This window comes from Phocoena phocoena, chromosome 21 (genome assembly GCF_963924675.1).
Source record: "Phocoena phocoena chromosome 21, mPhoPho1.1, whole genome shotgun sequence".
Lineage (NCBI taxonomy): Eukaryota > Metazoa > Chordata > Mammalia > Artiodactyla > Phocoenidae > Phocoena > Phocoena phocoena.
In genome coordinates, this window is record NC_089239.1 from 3,970,068 (window position 1) to 3,994,237 (window position 24,170).

At 51.2% G+C, this 24,170-nt stretch overlaps 1 protein-coding gene across 1 annotated transcript in view; it reads left to right on the plus strand.

Moving 5' to 3' along the window:
* ANK1 (ankyrin 1) overlaps positions 1 to 24,170 on the plus strand; it is a 216,887-nt gene that overhangs the window by 111,190 nt on the left and 81,527 nt on the right. The window contains exon 2 of the mRNA XM_065899924.1: positions 9,086 to 9,187. Within this exon, the coding sequence (XP_065755996.1) occupies positions 9,086 to 9,187 (102 nt within the window). The remainder of the gene's footprint in view (positions 1 to 9,085; positions 9,188 to 24,170) is intronic.

Genomic DNA, 24,170 nt, shown 5'->3' on the forward strand with positions numbered 1-24,170 from the left:
ATGAGAAGCCCGCGCACCGCAACGAAGAGTAGCCCCCACTCGCCGCAACTAGAGAAAACCCGCGAGCAGCAACCAAGACCCGGCGCGGCCAAAAAAAAACAAACAGAATTTTTGGCAGTCCTGAGTACTCAAGTCCTCTGATAATACCTCAGTCCCTTTCCCATTCTCTCAACAGTACCATGGGTTGTATTCAGCGTCTGGTCCACTATGACTAGTTCATCCTTTTTCTTTGTGATTGTATATAACCCATAGCAATTATGGCATAAAGAACCCGGGGCTTAGGAGTTATACTACGTGGGTATGAGAATTGGGTTGGGAATTTTTGCTATTTAACTTTGAACATTTCACTTTACGTGTAAGATCTCAGTTCATCTCACCTTTAAAATAGATGTGCTGGTCTAGAAAGAACCCTCAAAATTCAGTAATCAGAAAACAAACAACCCAATTTAAAAATCGGCAAAAGATTTGAACAGATACATCACCAAAGAAGTTATGTGGATGGCAAGTCGGCCCCTGAAAAGATGTTCAGCCTCATTAGTTATGAGGCAATGCAAATCAAAACCACAATGAAATACTCCTACCCATCTGTTAGAATGTCTAAATTAAGGCTAACTCTACCAAGTGTTGGCGAGGGTAGGTGCCAACGGGAGGGGCTACAAAGGGGCAGAAGGAAACTTTTGGAGGTGATTTTGGAGGTACATTGTCTTGATTGTAGAGATGGTTTTATATATATATATATATATATATATATAAACTTACTAAATGGTACATTTTAAATATGCAGTTTACAGTGTGTTGGTTACACTTCAATGCAGCTGTTAAAAATGGTCTATTTTTCAGTTCATCGTGTGAGTCAATTGAATTAGTGCTTTTGAAGCTGTTATATATTGTTCATCTGCCATTTGAGTGGGGCGTTTCTCTCTCTCTAAATATTAATGTGGGAACGGTGCTTTGGAATCCCTTGAGATATTGCACTGGGCTATGATCAGGGCTGTTCCAGTAACCATAATTTATTAATTGAAGCTCTCTACGTAGAGGCTTTTAGCAAATCTGAGAAGCAGTTTTAAGAAGCACAGAGCAAGAGACCTGGAGGGTAACCCGTGTCTTTAAAATGTGTGCATGTTTGTGCTTGGAGAAGGGGCCGTGGTGACTCCCCCAGCCAGACGCCTGCCTTTGGTACAGGGGTGTGGCGTTTTCCACCTTTCAGAGGTTGCCTGTCCTCTGATGGTGTTGAGGGTCTCAGGCCTGGAAAATTCTGATGCCGCTGTCTTCAAATTCCAGTGTTTTCATCCGCATGGGAGAGGTTAGTTGCATTATACACTTCAGATCACTCTTTTTCGGCAACATCCTGTCCTTCTCTCTTGATCTTTATTTATTCCATTTATTTGGGACGTTCCCCTAATTGTCGAATGGATTTGAAGAGCACCTTACTTTTTTCTTTTACTTGAAGTAGAGATAGTTTATAATATTATATTCGTTTTTAGTTCCAGGTGTACAGCATAGTGATTTAATATTTTTATAGATTATACTCCATTTAAAGTTATTATAAAATATCGGCTATATTCCCTGTGCTGTACATTACATCCTCATATCTTATTTATATTATACCCAGTAGTTTGTACCTCTTAATTCCCTTCCCCTATCTTGCCCTTCCCTCACCCCTCTCCCCACTGGTAAGCACTAGTTTTCTGTATCTGTAAATCTATTTCTGTTCTGTTAATATTCATTTGTTTTACAGTTCCGTTTGCACATATAAGTGAAAAAGCATAGTGTTTGTCCTTCTCTGTCTGACTCAGTTTCACTAAACATAATACCCTCCAGGTCCATCCATGTTGTTGCCAATGGTAAAATTTCATTCTTTTTCATGGCTGAGTAATATTCCATTGTATATATGTACCACATCTTCTGTAGCCATTCCTCTGTTGATGGACACTTAGGTTGCTTCCACGTCTTGGCTATTGTAAATAATGCTGCTATGAACACTGAGGTGCATGCAAATTGGTGTTTTTGTTTTCTTTGGATAAACAGCCAGGATTGAAATTGCTGGATCGTATGGTAGTCCTATTTTTAGTTTTCTGAGGAACCTCCATACTGTTTTCCACAGTGGCTCCACCAATTTACAAGAGTACCATACCGTGGAAAACACTCAGTTTTTTCTAACCTCAGGGTATCCCGCGCGTTGTCCCCTCCTGGCACTGGGCACACTTGGGCTGGGGATCTTGCCAGTGTTGCTAATGGAAGGGCTTTGGGTCAGCTGGCCCCTCTGTTTACCGGTAGTAACCTTGGTCCTGACCTTAACCTCCCTGGGCTCAGCTTCTCCATCCACACAACTACAATAGCATCTTCTACCTCAAGAGGCACCTGCGACGGTTAAATGAGGTAACGAAATATGTCCTTCACCTAATAGGTAGCTGTCTGGTGCCCCCCATGCTTCGGGGCAGGAGGGGTGGGAAAAGAGCATTTGGTGTCCCGTCTAAACTGCTATTTGAAGAGAGCGTGAAGCTGGGCTCACGATACAGAACATCCATGTTGGGACAAGCAGTATCGCCAGCGGCTGTGACAATCTCTGTCACTGCTTCTGCTAGCCATTGCTCATCACTCAGCGTAATCCCTGGTGTCACCTCCCCCCCCCCCACACACGCTCTTGACATCTGTCCCCGAAATGACCACACGAAAAGGTGAGGGTGGTCCCGGAGCAGAATCTGGGAGCTTCCTCCGGCCTTGGGTGACATTCCCTAAAACACCGTCAGACTGGGGGGATGAGGGAGACGTAGTAACAGATCCGCGTCTCAGCTTCACTCCGCCTCGCGGCTCCCGGCAGCAGCTGGAAGAGGCTGATGAGCTGGCATCTCAGGACACGCTGCAAGAGCTGGAAACATGCAGATCGGTGATGGGGCATAAATAGCCTCTGCTGAGCTCGCCCTGGCCGTCTCCGCCGGCCCCGGGGCCCACTCACCCGGGCGGTCGGGGAGACAAGAGGCAGGGCGGGAGCGCCATGCAGCGTGGAGCTCCTCACCTCGCCTGGACGTGTGCACCACCCGCCTGCCGCCGCAGGACGCGGCCCTCCACGCGCCCGCGCCGCGGGGCTCGGCCGCAGGGGCCTCGTCTCCGGAGATCGCTCCGCGTTACCTTTCGCGTCAGACGCGAGGATGAGGAGGAAATGAAGAGGCCCCACTAGCGGCTGGCGGGCGGGCGGGCGCCAGGGTACGCGCGCCGGAGCCCAGCCGAGCCGAGGCGAGCGGCGGGCGCCTGTATTTTTAGCCTGATGCCGCTTAACTTGCTGGCGCTCCGCGCGCAGCCGAGCAGATAACGGGGGAGGGGAGCCGGCCGCGGGCTCGGATTTCCGCGCCGGCGCCGGACGATGGCAGCGCGACCGCGCAGGTCGGGTCCAGACGCCGCGGTGAGTGCCAGGCCGGCCCGCGCCGGGCGGGGTCCCCGCCGCCGCGCCCCCTGCCGCGGGCTCGTCGGGCGCCGGCCACCAACTTTCCCGGCGCGGGCGCGGGCGGGGACGCGCGCCAGCCGCCCTACTGTTGCCTCACGTCCGCGGGCGCCGAGGCTTCTAGCGGGATCCAGAGGAAAATTCCTCTGGCCTGGAGGCCGCCGCCGCGGAGGGGCTGGTGCCGGGAGGCGGCCGGACCCGTGGCCGGGCGGCCGGGCGGCCGGGCGGGCGCGCGGAGGTGCCTGATGACAGTCCCGCGGGGCTGACTCTGCGGTGCGGGGCGACCGGCCGCCCCTCGCGGGGACCAACTCGGACCTGCGGGGATGCCCCGGCCTTGGCCTTGGCCGGAGAAGGGCCGCCTCGGGCGGCCGCGGCACGCCTGAGCCCTAGACCTTGGAAACACGAGCGCCCAGAGGTCCAGAGTCAGCGGGAAATGAATGGGGGTGAGAGGGAGCCGGGGGACCCCCCGGCGAGCTGTGCACTGTCCCCACTTTATTAATGGAATCGAGGTCTGGGAGCTTGTGCGAGGCACAGCATCAAGTGGCAGAGCGGGGCCTCACGCCAGGTCTGTCCAACGTCAGGGTCCACTGTGGCTCTTCTCACATCCTGCACCACCCAGCCTCCCAGCACGAGGCTGGAAGAGCGCAGGAACGGACGGGGTTTTCCCCAAGGCCTTGTACTTGTGCGGAGAGGTCATAAGAGGACCCGGGACTCTGGCTTACACATCTCGTTTCCTCAGTGACACCTTTAATAGCACAACTTTCTGGAAAGAAACCTAATGAAAGCGCACACTGGGGCCCAGGATTCACTTCTGTGTCTCTGTCGTCAGTAGCCTAATGCAGGGGCCACACAGGTGTGTGCGGGCGGGCACTGCCTGTTCTTTCTTGGAGGCCCGACGTGGGCTCCAAGGAACACCCGGGCGCTGAGTATGAAGGCACTCTCAGATGTGAAGGGCACCCCCCATATACAGGCCAAACACCGCCTGCTGTACTTGGTCTTCTGGATGTGCTGCAGCCCCTCAGGAAAAGGTCCAGAACCTCTACTGGGAGTTCTGACAGGGACTCTGCCTTTTGTCCAAGCAAGACCCTTTGGGAAGGAGATACTGTCTTATCACTGTTTACAGAAATTAATGAGAGCTCAGTTTCCATTCATCTTTTGAGATGAGATTTTGCACTGGGAGACCTTGAAAAAGTCAGTCATGATTTGTTCTGGGAAAACTGAGGCCATCTCAAGCCCCAGAGAAGGCGTGAGGAGGCCCTGGGTTCTCCCACCTGGTCTAAACCTAGACTCCACCTGGCTCCGGTGTTTCGGCAGCCTTCCCTGCCCCTGGGTGCAGGCTTGCTGACATTTAGCTCCCTGCTTCCGGCTCTCCCTCCCCGGACACTGGAGTCCCCTCTGCTACTTATCTATTGCTATATTCGTAGCTGCCCCACTCAGGAAGTGCAAGTTTAATAATAGTCGGGCGTCTCAGGTAACCAAGGGTTCACCTCCCTTTTCTGACGAGCAGCCCTGATGAGAACTTGAGTCCCAAGAGGAATTCCATTCCCTTCCTTTCCCCTCTGCTTCCTTCCTCCTGAAGCGAGGGCTGAAGTGGGCACAGCCTCTGAGTGCTGAGAGGCGGAAGGCTCTCTCCAGCCAGAGCTGAACTGGAGTGGAATCTCTGGGCACTAGAACATGGCTAGTGAGGAAGCACTACTTAGATTCCTGCCCAGCCAGGATTCGCTGTGTGACCTCGGACAAGATGCGTAACGTCTCTGTGACTCATTTACCTCATCTGTGAAGAGGGGACAATGAAAGTACCTGCCTCTGGAGATTATTGGGCGGAGCCAGTGAAGTCGTTGGTGCAGAGGGCTTAACACATAGGCAGGGCTTTATAAAGGTGACTTGTTTCATTGTGAAAAGAAGTTCGGGGACATCACGTGGGTTAATCTGTAGGGATGTGGGCCGCGTATGCAATGAGATGTGTGCGACCCCTCCTCCCCTCAGTGCCGGCAGTTTCCTCAAGGGTAAAATTAGGTTAAAATAAAGCTCAAGGTGAGGAAGGGGCAAAGGCGCAAGTGGGCAGCCTTGGTGTGGGTGCTCAGAGGGGTGACAGCTCTCGGTGATGGTACAGGGTTTAGGGCCAGCGTGGACTGATTTTTCTGGACGCAACGAGCAGCTTTCTTTAGCTCCTCTGGTCTCTCCACACAGAGAGGCCTCTCTGAGGCTGCCCTGCAGGGACGGGGCACTCAGGGAGGGCCAGGGACTCTGCTCCAATTTATCCTAGCGCTGAGATAGTCTGGTTCGTATTTTGTCATTATTGTTGTTTTTCTGGTTGGTATTTACTCAGGTAAATATTCTGAATGGAGCATATTGGATTCTTTTGACTCTCTTTCTGCCCTACTGGGTTACAGGCTGTTCCTAGACGCACCAGGAAACGGCACCTAGGACAGGTCATTAAGTTGCAGGAAACTGAGTTAGAGATTCAGCAGAACAAGATGGCAAGAGTGGGTCTCACATTCCAAAGAGGGCCATTTGCTCTGCAGCTGAAGTATTCTCCGGCACCTAGGAGGTGCCCACTGCATGCCTGTGGAATGGATCACTTTCTAACTCTGTCACTTTGTTTTGCAAGTCACGAGGGCAGAGACCTATAGTCAGGATTTTTACTCTCTCTCTTTGCCCTGGCAGCATTCTGGACTTGAAACAGGACCTCAGGAAATAAGTTCTGGAATTAAAACTGGGGGATACACAGTGGAATGACACCATTATTATCTACAATCCACATGTAAGATACCCTGAGGATCCTACCTGGGTCCTGACGACTCTATGCCCAGAGAAGACTGAAAAGAAAATGAAAAAGCCTTAGCAATTGAACTTCACCTCTAACTATCTAGGTGACCTTAACCGGTCACTTTATTTTTACCATCAGTTTTATCATCAGGGAAGGGAAGGCCTGGGACTGGATGATTCCTTCCTAGAGGCCTGTCTCGGCCTCAACGCAGCAGGTCAGGGTCAGAGCCAGGACCTGCCGGGGACCCTTTCTCTGCCATAGATTCACTGTTTAATTGGGAAAGGCATGGGGGCCCTCCCAGCCCCTACACCTGTCATGGCTTTCTGGTCACCCTCAGGTTTGAAATCGCTGAGAATGCACCTCGGGGTCAAGGGCAGTAGGAAGGTTTTGGCTTGATTCAGGGAGTCCTGGGCTGAATCCCTGAGTGTTAACTAACACAGAACTTGGGCACGTTATTAACCTCTCCAAACCTCAGTTTTGTCACCTCTAAAATGGACATAATCATTATACCTGCCTCACAGTTTGTGATCAGCATTGAAAGATAGAATTGATTGATATTAGTATTATAATTTCATGGTTCAATTAGACACACAACAGAAACTATCGAGCCTTCTTCAGCCTCATCCAGATTGGGCTTCCCCAGCCCTCTGTGTATCTGCTTGTCTGTCCGTCATAAATGTTCTCCTTTGCTTCCTAGGTTTGATGCTTTGAATAGTGACAGTGTCCCTAGTTGGTGTTGCCTCTATTTGTATCCACCATGCTTAGGTTTTCCTCCCACATCCTGTGGTTGTGTTGCAGAAGACAGTTTGGACAAGTGGGAGATGTGTCTCTCTCTAATGCTCTCATTTTGGGGAAATAATGTACTATATTTTTTTCCAGACAGCTGAGTCCAGACAGGCTTTCTGAACCAGCAGGCACAGACAGATATTTTCGGAGGGACTGAACCTTGAGCCTGATTTTTCTGGGAATCCAGCTCATGAGGAACCAACAGATTAATCCTCGCCTGAGGTGGCAGGGACGGGGGCACGGGGCAGCCCTCCGGTGTGAAGATCTGTAAGGCTGGAGAATCTTTCCTGCCCTGGATTAACTGTTTAATGGGTGAAGGTGTGCAGGCCTGCTTCGGTTTCATTGTAGGGCGCTGAGATGGTCAGCTGTAGACTTTGAATCTAACATGTTTAGGGACCATCATCCCTGCGATTGCTCTAACAGAGTACCACAAACTCGGTGGCTTAAAACAGGAGAAATATCTTCTCTCACAGCGTGGAGGCCAAAGGTCTGAATCAGGGTGTTAGCAGAGCCACGCTCCCTCCGGAGGCTCCAGGGGAGACTGTTCTTGACCGCTTCTAGCTTCTAGCTTCTAGCTTCTGCTGCTTGCCAGCTTCCTTGGCTCGTGGCCGCTTCACTCCGACCTCTCGTGTGTGTGTGTGTGTGTGTGTGTGTGTGTGTGTGTGTGTGTTCTTCTGTCTTTTGTAAGGACACTTATCACTGGATTTAGGGCCAACCTAGGTAATCTAGGACAATCTCATCTCAAGACCCATAACATAATTACATCTGCGAAGACGCTTTTTGCACGTAAGGTCACATTCAGAGGCTCCAGGGGTTAGGGTGCAGGCGTATCTTGGGGGGCCACGGTTCAGCCCAGTACAGCACGTTCTTGGATGAGGGGAGCATGGAAGGAGACAGAGCACCCCTGGGTGGATCTTCTGGAGGAACGGCATAAGCCCCCCAACCCTAACCTCCCCCCACTTCACACGTGGCTTATCACCTGACAGTTCTCACCTGTTAAACTCACCCAGAGTGCACACCGTGTGCAAGCACCGTGCTCCGTGCTTGTGCTGATGTAATAATTATAGTCATGTATAATATTTCCTTTCAGCTTCACAGCCAGGCCTTGTCCCCCTCCCTCCCTGGCTTACAGATAAGAACACAGGAGCAGAGGTACCTGCAGACTGTAGGGCCCCCCTAGATGCAGGGGAGCTGCTCAGAGCCCCTGCAGTTGTCTTCCATCCCCCCAGCTCTCACTCTCTGGCCATCATTCATCTCTAATACAAACCAATGTCCTGGGCAGGGTCTGGATGTGCCTGTAGGTGGCTGAGCCTCAGCATACAGACCCCAAGTGCTTTATTGTCATTCAGGAAAACTGGCGAGGGGCACCTGCCGGGTCAGGTGGCAGAGCCAGACTGCCTGCTGTGCCTCTTCCCTGCTGTGTGAACCTGCACAAGTCACTTGGGCTCTCTGGGCCTCCGTTCCCTCATCTGTAAAATAGGGACGGCAATAGTACTTACCTCTTGGGGATATTTTAAATGACGAAATGCATCTGTGTGTGTGTGTGTGTGTTGATACATATTATATGTCAAGTGCCGATAATGGTTCTGGGCACGTAGTAAGTGCTACGCGCTATTTACTTAAAAACAAAACCACAGAATAGCACCAAAGAGCTTGCGTCTGGTTCCTGTGGTGCCTCCAGTTGTGACTCAGTGGGTGGGGCCGGGCAGTGTGCTTTGGGCTCCTCAGGAGGAAGGCGGAGCCCGTGGAAGCATCGAGGCAGTGAGACGCCAGGCCTGCTGAGCGGTCACTGGTGGAATGGGAACCCTCTCGAAGGCCGGCCCCTCCCGGGTCCTAGCCAAGATCGCTTGCTCATAAAAACACCAACAGGAAGGGAGGCTGAGCTCTAAAGGCTGCCCCGCACGTGGGCGGAGAGCGGTCTGTCCAGGGGCTCCAGGCCCGTACACGCCTGGGGACCATGGTGGGCACCTGAACAGGAGGGTGTGCTGGCTGCCGCCGTGACCTTGGCCCTTTTTCACAGCTCTGGGCTTGAGTGGATAGTGAGATCTTTGTCACGCAGACCCACTCACAGCTTCTCTTTCTCCTCACAGGCCGATGCTGCTACCAGCTTTCTGAGGGCAGCAAGATCAGGTAACTTGGACAAAGCTTTGGACCACCTGCGGAATGGGGTAGACATTAACACCTGTAATCAGGTAAGCGAGATGCAGGGTGCAGGCAGGCATGTGGTCTCTGAAGAGCGGCTCTTGCCCGGTGCCCTTTCCTGAAGGCGTGAATCTGCCTCTGTTCACCTTTTCCCAGTGGCCTCAAGCATCCCTCGGGGCTCCCACCCGCTGAAGGCCCTAACCCTGGAGTTTGTGGCCCTGCAGCGGCCCAGGGCCCCGAGCAGTGTGGACTGCACCCAGCTCCATCCCCTGCGGCCTCTCCCCTTAGAAGTCTCCGGCTGGTCCCTGCTCCGTCTTAAAATTTGTGGCCTTTGAAAGTGGGCTGGAGGAAGGGCCTTTGAAGGATGCGGTGTCAGTGGTGACATTCATCTCCTTTGTCCACCAGCGGGCTTTGTGGGTGTGCTGCTGGGCTGAGAAGGAAACAGTGCTGAGGACTTGCTCTGTCCTGTGCTGACAGAGACTGAGAACTAGTGAAGCTGAAAGGGCTTCTCTGGATGTTTCTGGTGCTGAGTGACAGGGCTTGGTTTGGAGAGGGGGAGGGGACTGAAAGTGTGCGGGATGGATTGGAAGACAGAGAGTCAGGTTTGGGGCCAGAAATCTAGGCATTGACTGAGTAGAGAGCATCTTACTCCCAAGGAGGAGGACAGGGGTGTGGCCAGGGCCGTGGATGGATGACTTCTGTTGTGTTTGTTTGTTTCTGCCAGTTGTTCACGTACACAGCTGATTCCGTTTCTGATTGAGAAGCAAGTTACCGATTGTGACTTTTTAAAAAATCATCTTAACCATTAAAAAAATTGTTCTTAATTGTGGTGAAAAGCACATAACATAGAATCGACCATCTTAAGCGTTTGTAAGTGTACAGTTCCGTGGCCTTAAGTACATCCACACTCCATCCCCAGGGCTCTTTTCATCTCATAAAACTGAGACTCTGCACCCATTAAACAGCAGCTCGCCCTTCCCTCCTCTCCAGCCCCTGGAGACCACCAACCTCCTGTCTGCCTCTAGGAATCTGATTGCTCCAGGTACCTCACGCATAACAGTGGACTCATGCAGTGTATGTCTTTTGTAACTGGCTTATTTCACGGAGCACGGTGTCCTCAGGGTCCATCCGTGTTGTGCTGGACTGGATGACTTTTACAAGCCAGCAGGGGAAATACCAGGAATGCAGCTTAACTTTTACGCTGGCGGCGTGCCTCTGGCCCCGGCCCCTCAGCTTCACTTTCCTGGCCCTCATCCTACTTAAGGTGTACAATGCCCTGTGCCAAGACTCCTTTTGGATCCAGTTGGTCTTCTGTGGTCTAAATCCACAGCTGGAAGATCAGAGAGGATGGGGCGGGGGGGGGTGGTGTGATGGGAAACAAGTAGGTGTGTGATATGAAGGAGCAGCCATGGCCGTGAACTTCAGAGGGGAGACAGGCGTGTGGACAGACTTGGGGGTGCAAACTAGATGTCATCCCTCCACCCAAATATCCCAGCCTGCGCGCGTCCACAGGCCTGAGGACATTCGAGGTGATTCTAAGTAAACATACAGCCCTAAAGGTCGCCTTTGGAGAGGTTGACACTCTGGACCCATTTCTTTCATGGGGAGAGACAGTAGGAGCAAAGTCTGGGGGCCAAGGGAGAGTCCTGAGATCAGAGGGCTCAGGAGAGGGGCTGTGTGAGTTGTCCTTGTGGTGTCGCCAACCACCCCCCAGCCCCGTGGGGACACCCGCGGATGCATTTCTGGGCGGCAGGGATGCGAGTTCTGGCTTCCTTTGTTCAGGCCCAGAAACCCAGCTGAGTGCCCGCAGTGCGCCCACTTGAGACGCACCAGCCCCTCAGAGGCCTTCCAAGGGTTAAGACGCCAGCACTCAAAGGAGCCACTTAGCAGAAATGGGGTCAACCTCATGTCCCTAAGCCCTGAGCCAGAGCTGATTTTCCGTGTGAAATTGGAAGATTCTGATGACACCGGGAGGGGCTCGGTCCTGATCGGGCTGCTGGTGGTGAGGCCCCCGCGTGTGGATGGCCTGTCCCTCTGCCGTTGCTCCTCTAAGGCACCTCCTCGGTTCATCTCAGGCTCCACGAGCATGAGGCAGTATTTGCACTTCATGGACACGCTTTCCGATGGGCTTAGCGCCAGAGGAAACTGCTAACTGCTGCAGGCGAGGAGATGATGTGGGGGGCGGGTGTGTGAAAGGAGGGCTCCCCGTGGTGCACAGCCCCTCCTACTGGTTTAGCCCCGCGGCTCCTTCACCCCTCCCCCAGATCTGGGCCCCGCCGCTCTTTGTCTTGTGCTGCCGCAGGGGCAGAGCTGCAGACCCGCCCAGGAGTGCCAGCGTCGCTGGAGCCTCCTTCTGTTGTTAACGGGTGATTTGGCTTTTGCTCTGAGTGGAGTGTGTTGGGCGGGGGAGGGGGGAGAGGAGTGAACGGTGGGGCGCAGCGGGGCCAGAACTTGAACCTCGGTTAACCTCAGCACACCATCCGGGCAACGCCCTTGCCCTGTGATGCGCACAGACCCGTCCTCCTTACGGGATGAGAGCTTCTTCTTTTTAAAGCACGCGTTCACTGTTTTGAGAAGATAAAAACAGGCTCTTGTCCTGGGGTCATGGCTCCAGAATTTGCTTTTGCTTGAATCTTTGGAGCCAGTGGACCATGATAGCAGTAATACGGCAAATGCTGATCCTTATATAAGCAACACGCTTTCAAAGAGTATGTCTCGTGGAAAGAATAGGAGTTGTTTGCCATACTCAGAAATAATTACGCTAAGTAGTGTGAAAAGAGGCTTATTTAAGAGACATCTGAATATTCAGGGCAGCTTTCTTATTGCATAGATTATGTCTACTGATTCTGATCACCATGATTATAGCTATAGAAAAGAACAAGTCCACACGCAAGGACACATGTCTACATGTGCCTACGCCAGTATCTTTCCATGAATACCTGCGTCTTTCATTGATCCAAGCATTTTTCCACCTTCAGACCCGGGTAGCCAGTGTCTTCCTGGATACCTCCTCACGTGTAGAGCTGGGCTTTAGGAATTTAGTGGTTAAAAAAAGAAAAAAGCCATCATCCTCATCGTCTCTGAACTATATAGTCTACTGGCTGTGAGAGCTGTTAAATCAAGTAATCATGCAAATGGATCTGCAGACCAAACTATGTTAGGAGCCATGAGGAAAGGCAGGGGGTGTTAGGAGAATGTGTAAGAAAGATGTGGGGTAGGGCTGGAGGTCAGAGAAGACTCCTAGAACAGGAGATACTGAGCTGAGGGGTGAGATGGGGTTAATGAGGGAGGGGAGGGAAGAACATTCCAGAGGCAGAGAAAAGCCTGGAGAGTTTAGTGGCAGCCAGAACGGCTGCAGGCGGAGAGAACGGGGACCAGATGAGGCCGGAGAGGTGACCTCAGGGCTGTGCTGGACCCGAGAGGCAGGGGCAATGATCAACAGCGGCCAACAACGGGGTCAGCGTTCCCCAGGGCCTGAGCCCTGTGCGTGGGCATCACGAGTGTGGGCACGTGTGTGCCACTGTTTCCTGCCGAGCCCCACGTTGACCCTCTGGTTGCCGAGTGAGGAGAAGGGTCTTGGGGAGGGACAAGGACGGCAGGAGTAGGGGGACTGACCGAGAAGGATGGAGGGATTTCAGCCTTTGACCACCTGCACAGCTGCATCCGTGTGTCCTGGTAGAGCATCCACCCGGCTTGGAGACCCGCTTAAGGATTCTGCTCTTTATCCTAAGAGCCGAGGGGAGCGACCACAGATCCAAGCACAGGAGGGACAAGGCCACAGGTGCCCACTGTGAGCACGACAGGTGGAAGGGCCCACAGGTGGATACAGGGAAGCCAGTTATAACAGCGGTCCCCAACCTTTTTGGCACCAGGGACCGGTTTCGTGGAAGACAGTTTTTCCACGGATGGCGGTTCAGGTGGTAATGCGAGCGACAGGGAGTGTCTCTGCAGCCCAGTTCCTAATAGGCCGTGAACCAGTAGTGCTCCGCGCCCGGGGGTGGGGGACCCCTGGGTTATAAGATGACAGCAGTAGTGCAGGAGAGACACGTCGGAGGCCTGGATCAGGGTCGTGGCCATGGGGATGGATGAGTTGGAAGGGGCTGGGAGAGGGGAAGGAGGCTTCAGCAGGGACCCTGCTGAAGGGTGTCTGGCTTGTGCGGGCCGTGGAGGCTGGCACCGCTCACGGACAGAAGAAGCGGGAGCAGCCTCGGTGTGTGCAGGGCTGGGCGGGCATCTTCTTAGGGAGTCTTTGAGGAATCCAGTGAAATATACAGTAAGCAATTGCTGTATTTGAGCCTGGGACTCAGATAAGAGGTCCAACCCAAAGAGAGAGATTTGGAAGCCACTCAGCACTCAAGGAAGTGGAACGCTGGCATTGGCGCATGAGAACAGGGCCGAGAGGTGTGTTGAATCTAATCCCCCAGTGTCTTCGTGGGGCTCATTTCACACGTATTTATTAAACACCTTGTTTGTGCCAGGTATCAGGCACTGAGCGAGATAGACAAAAGGGACAAAGTCTGTGCCCTCGTGACATTTATCGCTGGTGAAGGAGACAGAGAGTTAGCAAGAAAAGGAACAGATATATAACATCAGCTAATGAGACATCCCATGAAGGAGGGAGGGAAAGGGGCCTCATCTAGAGGGTAGTTAAGGCAGGCCTCTCTAAGGGGATGATTTAAAAAGAAGTAAGGGAGAACGATGTGCTTTCTGGAGGTGAGTGTTCCTGGAGGAGGGGATGTGCTAAGGTCCTGGGGCAGGGGTGAGCTTGGTTTGTTTGGGGAAGAACAGGAACAGTGTGGCTGCAGTGGAAGGATGGAAGGGAGGCATGGTAGGCGGGGAGGTGGGAGAAATTGCCGGGGCGGAATCTTGAAGGGCTTTCAGGCCTCGGTGAGGGTTTGGATTTTGCTTCAAGGGTGATGGGACGCCTCTGGAAGGTACTCCATCTAACTTAGGTATTTAAGAGATCGCCCTGGCTGCCGTGTGGAGAATCGACTTGGGGCACAGGGACAGAAGCGGGGAGACTTGGCGGGGAAGCTGAGGCAGGGGACCAGGCAGAATCCCGAGGGGGCTCTGAATAAGGGGGGGAGAAGGTTGGGAGCGAAGCCCAGGGACTTGCCCCCACCAGGCTCACAGGGTTGTCGCCCTGGCTGTGGTGGTCTCAGCACACACGGCACAGGGCATCTGGGGGCCAGGGGCCCTGACTCAGCCTGGGACCGTGTCATTCTCGCACATGGCGGTGGGCTGGTTGGGTCATGTCTCAGCTCAAAAGCCATTGTGAAGACACAGTTGTCCCCAGGGCCTGAAGCAATGTCCACTGTCGTCACCCCGATCCCCTCACAGCTCGGCCGTGTCCGACCGTAGAGCATAGCAAAGTCGTCTTATCTGTCGTAGTAGATGCTAAGCGACCTGGTGGCGAAGCCCATGGCTGCCTCTGCCCCTCAACACCCAGCACACGACGTGTCATATGGTCGATACTGGCTTGAATAAATGGCTCCATAATTAGACACATACTAACAGCAGCCTCATGTGTCCAATTTCCAGAATTATTGCTAGATTACTTATATCAAATTAAAATATTTTATTATGGAGGCCATAGCAAGAAAAGAACATACTCTCTGGGATGCTCTCATCGACCTTACGTGCTTAGCAGTTAGCCCAATAAAAAGAGAACGAGAGGAGAGCAAGTCACGAGCCTCTGTTCTCCCGAATTCCTAGAATTGCTGGGTCTACGTGGGGCTCCACTGGGAACGGCCAGCTCTAACTCCAGGGGCGAAAAGCCTCACTATTTTAGGTTTCTGCTCTGTTCTCATGACGCTCACAAACCCTGGCTCATTGGCCTTCCTGATAGGAATAAAGGAAATTTCACTCCGACAGGAGAAGCCTTGTCTGCAGCGCTGGCATAAGGCAAAGAGTTAGAAGAAGGGTTTTCTGGAGCATCCCAGGCAGCCTCCATCCCCTTAGCCTGTCTTATTCTTCTCCATGGTACTTACTGTTGCCTGACTTGCTATGCGTCTGTGTCTTACTCTCTGTCTTCCCTGCTACAGTGGAGGCACCTCGAAGGGAGGGGACTTTGCTTTATTCAGCGCTCCTTGTCAGGATTCTGACTTGCACGTAGTAGGTGCTCATAAAATCAGTCAGTAGCTCTCCAGTCTGCTGTAACCACTAATGATGAAACCTTATTTATTTGACGCCTAGCCCATGTAGGAACTCCATCTAAGCACTGCCACTTTTTCTTTTTGAGTTTTTAAAATTTATTTATTTATTTTAAACATTTTATTGAAATATAGTTGATTTACAATGTTGTGTTTGTTTCAGATGTACAGCAAAGTGATTTAGTTATACATATATATATTCTTTTTTTATACTCTCTTCCGTGATAGTTTATTATAAGATACTGAGTATAGTTCCCTGTGCTATACAGTAGGTCCTTGGTGGTTATCTCTCTTGTATACAGTAGTGTGTATATTTTAATCCCAAACTCCTAATTTATCCCTCCCTCCCTTCTGCTTTGTAACCATAAGTTTGTTTTCTATGTCTGTGAGCCTATTTCTGTTCTGTAAGTGAGTTCATTTGTATCTTTTTTTTTAGATTCCACATATAAGTAGTATCATATGGTATTTGTCTTTCTCTGTCTGGCTTACTTCACTTAGTATGAGAATCTCTAGGTCCATCCACGTCGTCGTAAGCAGTGCCACTTCTAAGAGCAGCGTGAAATAGTCCCTCTTGGGATAATGACTGTCCTGCATGATGGTACTTCTGGCACCAGCCACACTCATCAAATATGTGGCAGTGTTTGCTGCTGTATCCAGAAGCTCGACCATCTGAGCAATCACGAAACATAAACAATTTCCGACACAGCCCACGAGAGCATGTGAAACCATGCTAGTTCCATTGATGTTCCCTAAATTTCCACATGTGCCTTCCACATGTACCCAGCATTGCTGGGTACCTGTTTATCTTGAAGGTGAAGGGTTTTCAGCATTTCAAATAAATGGAGCACCTGAACAAGAGCTACAGAATAATGTCTTCTACAGCAGCCAAATGCCAAGTCTTTTGATCAGGATTTGTGATAATTGCTACCTTTCCAAATTATAGTCTTAGAACTTAGAGGAGATCTTGGGATTCAACTCTGTGTCACTTTATAGCTCAGAGAGCTGAGGTCTAGAGGTTACTTCTGAATATCTTCTGAGCTTTATAACTTTGGATTTGGAGAGATGGGCTGGCAAAGACCCCCTGAAGTTTCTCTGCTTATTCAGGTACTCACACAACATGTATGTTCACATTTTTCTTTTAATTCACTTTTTTTCCTTTTTCAAAATGCATTTTATTTTATTGAAGTAGAGTTGATTTACAATGTTCTGTTAATTTCTGCTGTCCAGCCAAGTGACTCAGTTACACACACATATATATTCTTTTTCTTATTCGTTTCCATTCTGGTTCATCGCAGGATATTGAATATAGTTCCCTGTGCTACACAGCAGGACCTTGTTCCTTCCCCGTTCTCTATACCATAGTTCTATAAACATGTACTGAGCACTTAGAACACCCCCAGGACCTTGGGAAACACTAAATTCAACCATTCCCTGCTCTCAAAGAACTTGGAGGCCAGGAAAGAAGTCCAGCTTGTAAATAGAAGGTTACAAATCCAGCGCCATCCAGAATGAGGCTGCCCTCATTCACTCATTCATTCACTCAGCATTTCTTGAGCTGCTCTACTAAGCCACGTGCGAGCCACTCACAGTGAGTGCTCTGCTATCACTTCTAGTCTGGGGGTGGTGGCTGCGGTGAGTCAGAGAAAGCCCTGGAAGGAAGAGTGGGAGTTTGCCAGGGAAATTGGGAACGGGGAACTGCAGTGGGAAGGAGCGGACTGTGCGGAGGCAGGGGTGGCCAAGGACACAGGCAGCGGGGAGGTCAGTGAGCTTGGGGTACATGAAATGTAAGAGGGGAGGATGGGGCGATCAGGAGGGTGCATCTGGATCAGGGCCAGTATGGAGGCTGTTAGTCTTCTCTGGCATCGTCTTTTTTTTTTTTTTTTCGGCCGCACTGCTCAGCACGCGGGATCTTCATTCCCTGACCAGAGATCGAACCCCCCTGCAGGGGAAGTCGGAGTCTTAACCACTGGACCACCGGGGAGTCCCCTCTGGCATCCTCTTTTGCTTAGGAACTGCTGACAGGCGTAGAGGTCATGTTCAACTACATTGTTCCCTAATTCTACCTGCACCCCCCAGCTCACACAGAAAGCCTCTCGACACATGGTATACCATACGATCACAGGGTAGCATTAAGGCTTCTGGAAATGTGCTGTTTGTCGCAGCTCTGGAAGAGTGAAGAAGCAGGGGAAGGGTGTGTGATTGCAGCCCCCCCATGTGGGAGAGTGGTGGTCCGGGGCGTGCAGGTGTACAAGGGGAACACTAGACGCCCAGAGCCTGGTTCCGGGGACTCTTCTGGAGCTCCGGTTCCTGCTAGAAAAGGTACTAGTGAAAAAGACAGAACCTGAAAACCTCCTTCCGCTGAATTATTTTAAATAGGTAAATGACTTGTGCATCGTGACAGAAATGAGCTATTTGGGGTTCCTCTTGCTAATTACAGTGGCTAATTTATAGTTGGAAAGGAAGTTGATTGCCTGACATGAATCAGAGTGACCCACGGTGTTTTAAGAATCACAGATTTCAGTTCTCTGGTGTCTCTGCTTTCCCAAGCCCTTCCGGGCATGGCCGCTTTGAAGGCTCACATCACCCCTGTGGAGTGGATAGAGCAGGTGCTTGATAAGTGAGGTCGGTGAAGAGGCAAAGAGTCTTCCTGAGCTGGAGCCGGGGCCTCCCAACCCCTAGCCTGGCCTCTGTGCACCGAACCCCGTGGACGGTCTGACTGGTTTTATGTTCATTTCCCTTCCCTCTTGGTGAAGGGAGAGTTAACTGACTGCTTCAGGTGTATAAAAATGTCCACTTGTAGCAACGACGGGGACATCTCTGGGATCCGAGGGACTAGAAAGAGTGATAGCATCGTCAGGAAGGATCTGGAACATATTACAAGGAAAGCACACCCTCCAAAGTCCTCTTTATGGTTGGATTGCTGTGAATTTACAACGTGAAGACTAGATGTGGCATTCTTAGTCTCGAGAGACGAAGAAGAAAGATAGCTCTGTGTGTGTGTCAGGTTACACGGGTGTGAATTCAGTTCCGTCGACTCTTAGGGAACGCACGGGGTGTGCCAGGCCCGTTTTTGTCATTTGTGACAGCCATGTCCCTGAGTGTGTTTTGAGATCTTTCATTTAACAGCAAAATGAATGCAGGGTGGTTGTTGAAAAACTCACACTTTACAGAAACACAGAAAGTCAGTCTTCTGTTAGTCTTCCCTTCTGCTCCCAACCCCCCCAGATCACTGTTTGGCAGGAGTCTTGTCGTATGTGTTTCTGCATCTCTATGTGCAGAAACACATATGTTTTTTTTTATTGCAGTCAAATTGCTTTACAATGTTGTGTTAGCTTCTGCTGTACAGTGAAGTGAATCAGCTGTATGTATACCTATATCCCCTCCCTCTTGGACCTCCCTCCCATCCCCCATCCCACCCATCTAGGTCATCACAGAGCACCGAGCTGAGCTCCCCGTGCTATACAGCAGGTTCCCACTAGCTATCTATTTTACACATGGTAGTGTATTTATGTCAAACCTCATCTCCCAATTCGTCCCGCCCTCCCCTATTTTAGTTGTCTTCTGGGAGTGCGTGTGTACACTGATTCTGGAATTACGGAATTCAGAGAAGCAGGCCTGTCATTTTGAAGATTGACAGGCTGAGGCCTGGCAGGTGAAGTGACGTGTCTAGACATCAGGAGGACAGTGTAGAGGCCCTCGTCCCATGTCCGACGTTCTTGCCTCTAAACCCCACTGCCCTGCTTCTGAAGAGCCGGTTCCTTTTATCCTGTTAAAGGAATGCTGAGATCTCGGATGTAGATGCTCTTTCTAGTCCACAGGAGATATTCTTAGTTGCTGAGCTGAATTTCAGAGTCCCGTTAGTCCCGTTGTCTCATTAACCTGAGCTCACGCTTTCCTCTGTGTCCCCGAGGGCCTCCAGCCCCTGCGGCCGCTGGGCTTCTGAGTACAAGGAAGCTGCCCGGGTGTGTACGGAGAGGAGAGGGAAGGGGACCGGATCGAGGCATCTCCTCCCGGAGCTCCCAAAGAGGTGTGGGTTTCTGGTTTTTTCTTTCTTTTCTTTTTTTCTTAAGATAATGAAAGCATTCAAGTGTTTTTCTCCTTGTGAACATCCAGTAACCTCTAAATCATAAGCTCTGCCTGGGTAAGGAGGTAAACTTCGATTGTAATAGAGCAGAGCTGGGGCACATGCAGAGCTGGTCCTGTGCCTTTCCCTCTGACCGTACGCCTTCCTCTCCGTTTCTGAGCTGCTTCTACCTTCCTCGGCCCTGGACCGGGGACAGGATGGCAAAGGAGACGAGGGCTGACTTCCCGCCAGGGTAACAGCAATCGCTTCAGCTCTTTTTGGCTTCCGATGTGTTAGACCCCGGGTCATATATTTTTAGCAGACCTTTCCCACCAAGCGGTCTCCAGGGAGCCACGTGACAGCCGGGTCAGAAGGAGGCTGCGGTGAGGTGTGTGGGGGCCCTGCCCTGCCCTCCTGTCCGCTGGTTCCCACGTGGGGCTTCGGCTGCTCTCCGGGGTCTCCAGCCTGGAACGGTCTTCTCAACTCCGGTAAAGGTCGCCCCTCGCGGGGCCTGTAAAATAGGAGGGATGTGCGTGCCCAGCCTCTCACTCTGGCTCTGATCCTTACACGCACGGGAACTGCAACGGGCTGCCCGTCCTCTCCCACCAGAGCCAGAGCCCAGAGTAACGCAGAGCTCTGCGTCCGCTTCTCTGACAACCTCTTCTACCCCTCCCACACGGCTCCTTCCTACCCCCCACTTTCTTTTTTAATATTGTAACATTTCAAACCTATAGAAAATTTGCAAGAACTGTACAAAGAATCCCCACATCTCCCTCACCCAGATTCTCTGCTACCTTTCCTCTCTATTGATCTGTAATATGTACTACAGATGATGGAGTTCCCCGTCACCCCTAAACAGCCGGTGCATACCACCCAGTAGTCAGGGCACTTTCCCACATGACACAGAGTCTCTCCAAGAAGCCCCTCTGGGATCACTTGTCATGTCTTATCGGCCTCCTTCAACCTGGAATGCTTCCTCAGCCTTGGCCTGTATTCTACTCTTTTTGACCGTCTTCCGTTCCGTAGTTTGAACCTCAGCTGCGTCTGCTGATGTTTCCTGGTGGCCAGGCAGAGGCAGAGCATTCCTAGCAGGATCCCATAGAAATCATGCTCCCTTTCCACTCCAAGGACGTTAGCCTTGATCACCTGCTGAAGTTGGTGTCTGCCAAGTTTTTCTACTGTGATATCATCAATTTTTCCTTCTGTAGTTGATCAGTATTTTCTTGGGGAGGAATATTCCTATATAGTGCCAATATCCTGTCCCTCATCAAACTCCCAGCCACCATTCCTGGCACATACACGGATGACCTCTGCCTGCATCACTACCACTATGGTGGTTCCAAGGAGTGATTCTCCATCTCCATCATTTCTTCTACGTTTACTAGCTGGCATTCAGGATAAACTTTCCCTTTTCCCTCATTGATTTGTTTTTTATTCATTATTTACTTATAATGAGTCTCTTCAGACTCATGGATTCCTGTTTTATTTGATGGGTTGTAATCTGATACTCTCATGACTTATTTTGATGTTCAGATCTACACCAGGCCATTGGGAGCCCTTTCAATAAGCGGGCTTCTGTGTTATGTGACGTGTTTGCATCATTCTTGATTTCCTGACTTTCTGGCATAAGTTATCCCAGTGGCATTTTGTACTTGCCCTGCCCCAGCCCTGGATCAGCTACTTTTCCAAGGCCCCCTGTTTCCTTTTAGTGGAGGCTGGTATGTAGACACCAAAATCTGATCACTCGGTGTGCCCACTGCTACTGCTAGTCATGTGTGTAGACACGTCTGTAACTATTTCTACATCTATCTGTGTATGTGTATTTTTAAAGACCCATGGGATCAAGCCAATACTGGTCCAAGACCTCAGGGTTCTTCCTAGCCTTTCCTCTTTCCAGGTTTTAAATCCCTTCAGACAGCGAGAAATCTGACTTCCACGGATTCACATCATCCTTAACGTGTTTGTTTATTCGCTCGATGTGCCAACCTCCCAAGCACTCCAGAGCGGCCCCCTCCTCCCTCTCAGATGCCTCTGCAGGGCACCCCTCCGGTTCCCTGTCCTGCTTCCTCAGATGCCAGCATCTTCCAGCTGGGAGGTGAGGGACGGGAACAAGAAGAGAAGGGAAGATGGGAAAACCCCTGTTCCCTTTTGATTTCATTTCTGTTTGGGCTGAAAATTTAATGCAGGCAATTTGAGGAGAGGACCCAAGATTTATACTGTTGTAGCAGTTTCTTTGCCAGCAGCTTCATTCATGCCCTCATGTCGTTGAGCCCAGAGTGACAGTCGCTCCGTCTTTCCTTTCCCGTCACCTTTGTTGCTCGTCTTTCCCTCTGTCTTTGGTTTCCATGGTCTCTGCCTTTCCTTCTTCCCTCCCTCTTTCTTTCTTTCTCATCAATTTCAGGATTCGGAGTCGGGATGGCAACCATTTCAGTCCTTTTCTCTCTCCATAGCCCTGTTTAGATTCTTATTTCCTACTGTGTTTCAGGGCTGCAGACCCAGAAATACGTAATGTCAGTGATCGTGCCCCACAGATAGGAACCAATAATAGGGCAAAGCTAGAGGTCATGAATGTACAGGCGGGTTGTTATTCGGGGAATTAAGCTTCTGTAACGTAGAGTATAATCCTCATCTTCCCTGGACAGATGTAACAAGCTACTAGAGGATCCGGACTGGATGGGAAAGTAGCATATAAAATATAAGAACTAGGTGCATGATCCTCTGTGTATACATCCTTGTCCTTTATGGGCGAGACCTTCACTCCTGGCTGACTGCCTGGGTAAAGTGGGTGTGGCCTGAAGGCAAGTTACCTAGAAACTCCTCCCCCACTGCATCTTGTTCCCCTCTGGGGCCCTCGGCTTCTTGGCCTTCTCTGCCGCTGCTGCTCTGGCTTATTCTTCCAGGACTCCACTCCTTTCCTTCCCCATCGAAGCCTCCCCTGCCCAAGGCTCCATAGCCTCTGATAATAGGGCAGCCAATTAATCTGCTAAGCAGAGCCAATAACAGGGTAGTAGGTGCTTATGAATAAAAAGGCCATGCTTCCCAGCTGCTACAGGAACACACACTGCTTAGCTCAAAGAAAGGGCGTAGGGCCTGGGATCATGACGTTCAGGGGCTGTGGGGGAGCAGGGGCAGGTGGGCAGGAGGGTCCTCAGGACACAGCCTGAGGCTGCTCCAGGGCCACCCGTGTGTGTGTGCGTGAAATCACCGGGTGTGAGAAAAGGAGTGGAACGGAGCGTGTCCACACGAGAATGCCAGCAGCAGCCTCGGAGGTGTTCTTGGAGTTTCCAAAGAGGCAGAGGATCTCCGGACACCAAGGCCTCTCGGTTTGAAATCGTCCTCTGCTCTGGACAGGATGAGAGTTTAGTTTCCTGTGACACGTCTACTGGATTTGTACATTGAGAAATCAATTAGTGTAATTGGGGCAATCGGAGACGTGAAACAGAGGGATCATTTACTGAGAACGAATGTCTGGGATTGTCTATTTTGCCAGTGGAATTTCTCACAGTTGGTACGAGAAAATACTCCAAATTAAATCATTCAGGCTGAATGAGACTTTATTTTTCTTCTTCTTCTTCTTAAAAATGTTAAAAGAAACACAGCCTGGCTGAGATCTCCTCCCCTCCCATCAGACAGATTGCTGCTCAGAAGGATCCTCTAGACTACATTTTACCTGAAAAAAACAGAGCAAAGGCAGATGAGAAACTCCAGGTGTGCATGTTTGGCATGAACCTTTTTGCCCAAAAGATCCTAAAATGGTTGTCTGCTGTGTTAAGACCATGTGGGACGAGATCATATGGGACCAGGTGGCCTCAGGGGCTCAGGATAGGGAGTTTCTAGGATGTAAAAAGCTTCGAAGAACATTGCTCCCACCCTAACAGAGAGAGAAAAGCTTGGATAATCTACAGAATTACAGTTTTCCCCGAGCCCATCAGAGGGCTGAGGCCACAAGGCAATGGACTTTTAGCTGAACTCCAGAAAGGGCTGAGCCCTCTGAGGAGAGGGCCACCATTTCAGCTTTGGCAGAAGCAGGAGAGAAAAGCAGTTGCCATACAAGCCGAAGTCGTAATGGACTCTTGCAGGCCGGTGTGGCTTGAGTGTGTCTGGAACCCCAGGCCTCCAGCAGGTGCTCCTGAGAAATAGGGGGATAAATCAGGGGACCAGAGGACACCCATGGGCAGCACAGGAGAGCAGGTGGTACCTGTGACTGTGGGGTTGGGGCGTGGCCCCAGACTCTTCCCTTGTGTGAAACCAAAACAGACCCTCTCCCCTTCAGACCTCAGGCAAAATCCCTTCTCCAGAGGGGGAGTAGTGGCAAACTCCCTCTGCCCCTGGGGAGGGTAGGAAACCTTCCAGCCCCAGGACATAGGCAGAGACCCAGTGCTGCTTCAGGAAAGGGGGAGGCACACCCCCTGTACTCCCAGGGAGGGCGGGAAGCCATTTGGGGCCAATAACTAACTGCCTTATACCAATAAAAAGCAGAGGTCTGCTGCCACTGGGGGAGGAGCAAGGGAATCTCACTCAGCACCAAGTATAGAGACAAGGCAGGTTTTGCTGCTGCAGAGAAGAGGGGAAAAATGATGAAAAAAAAAAATCCCACCTTTGAGGCCCAGGAGCAAAGTCTGCCTAAGACTGAAGCTGGAGCAGGACAAAAGAGAAGCTCTGCTCCTACCTTGAAACAAGGAAGAGCATAGGACTGCTGGGAGGGGGCAAGAGCGTGGAGAAAGACCCTGACTGAGGCACAGGCAACATAAGGATGGCTGGAAGCTGAGCGGCAATCAGGATCACAGAACAACCCTCTGGCACCTTAGCTCCTACTCT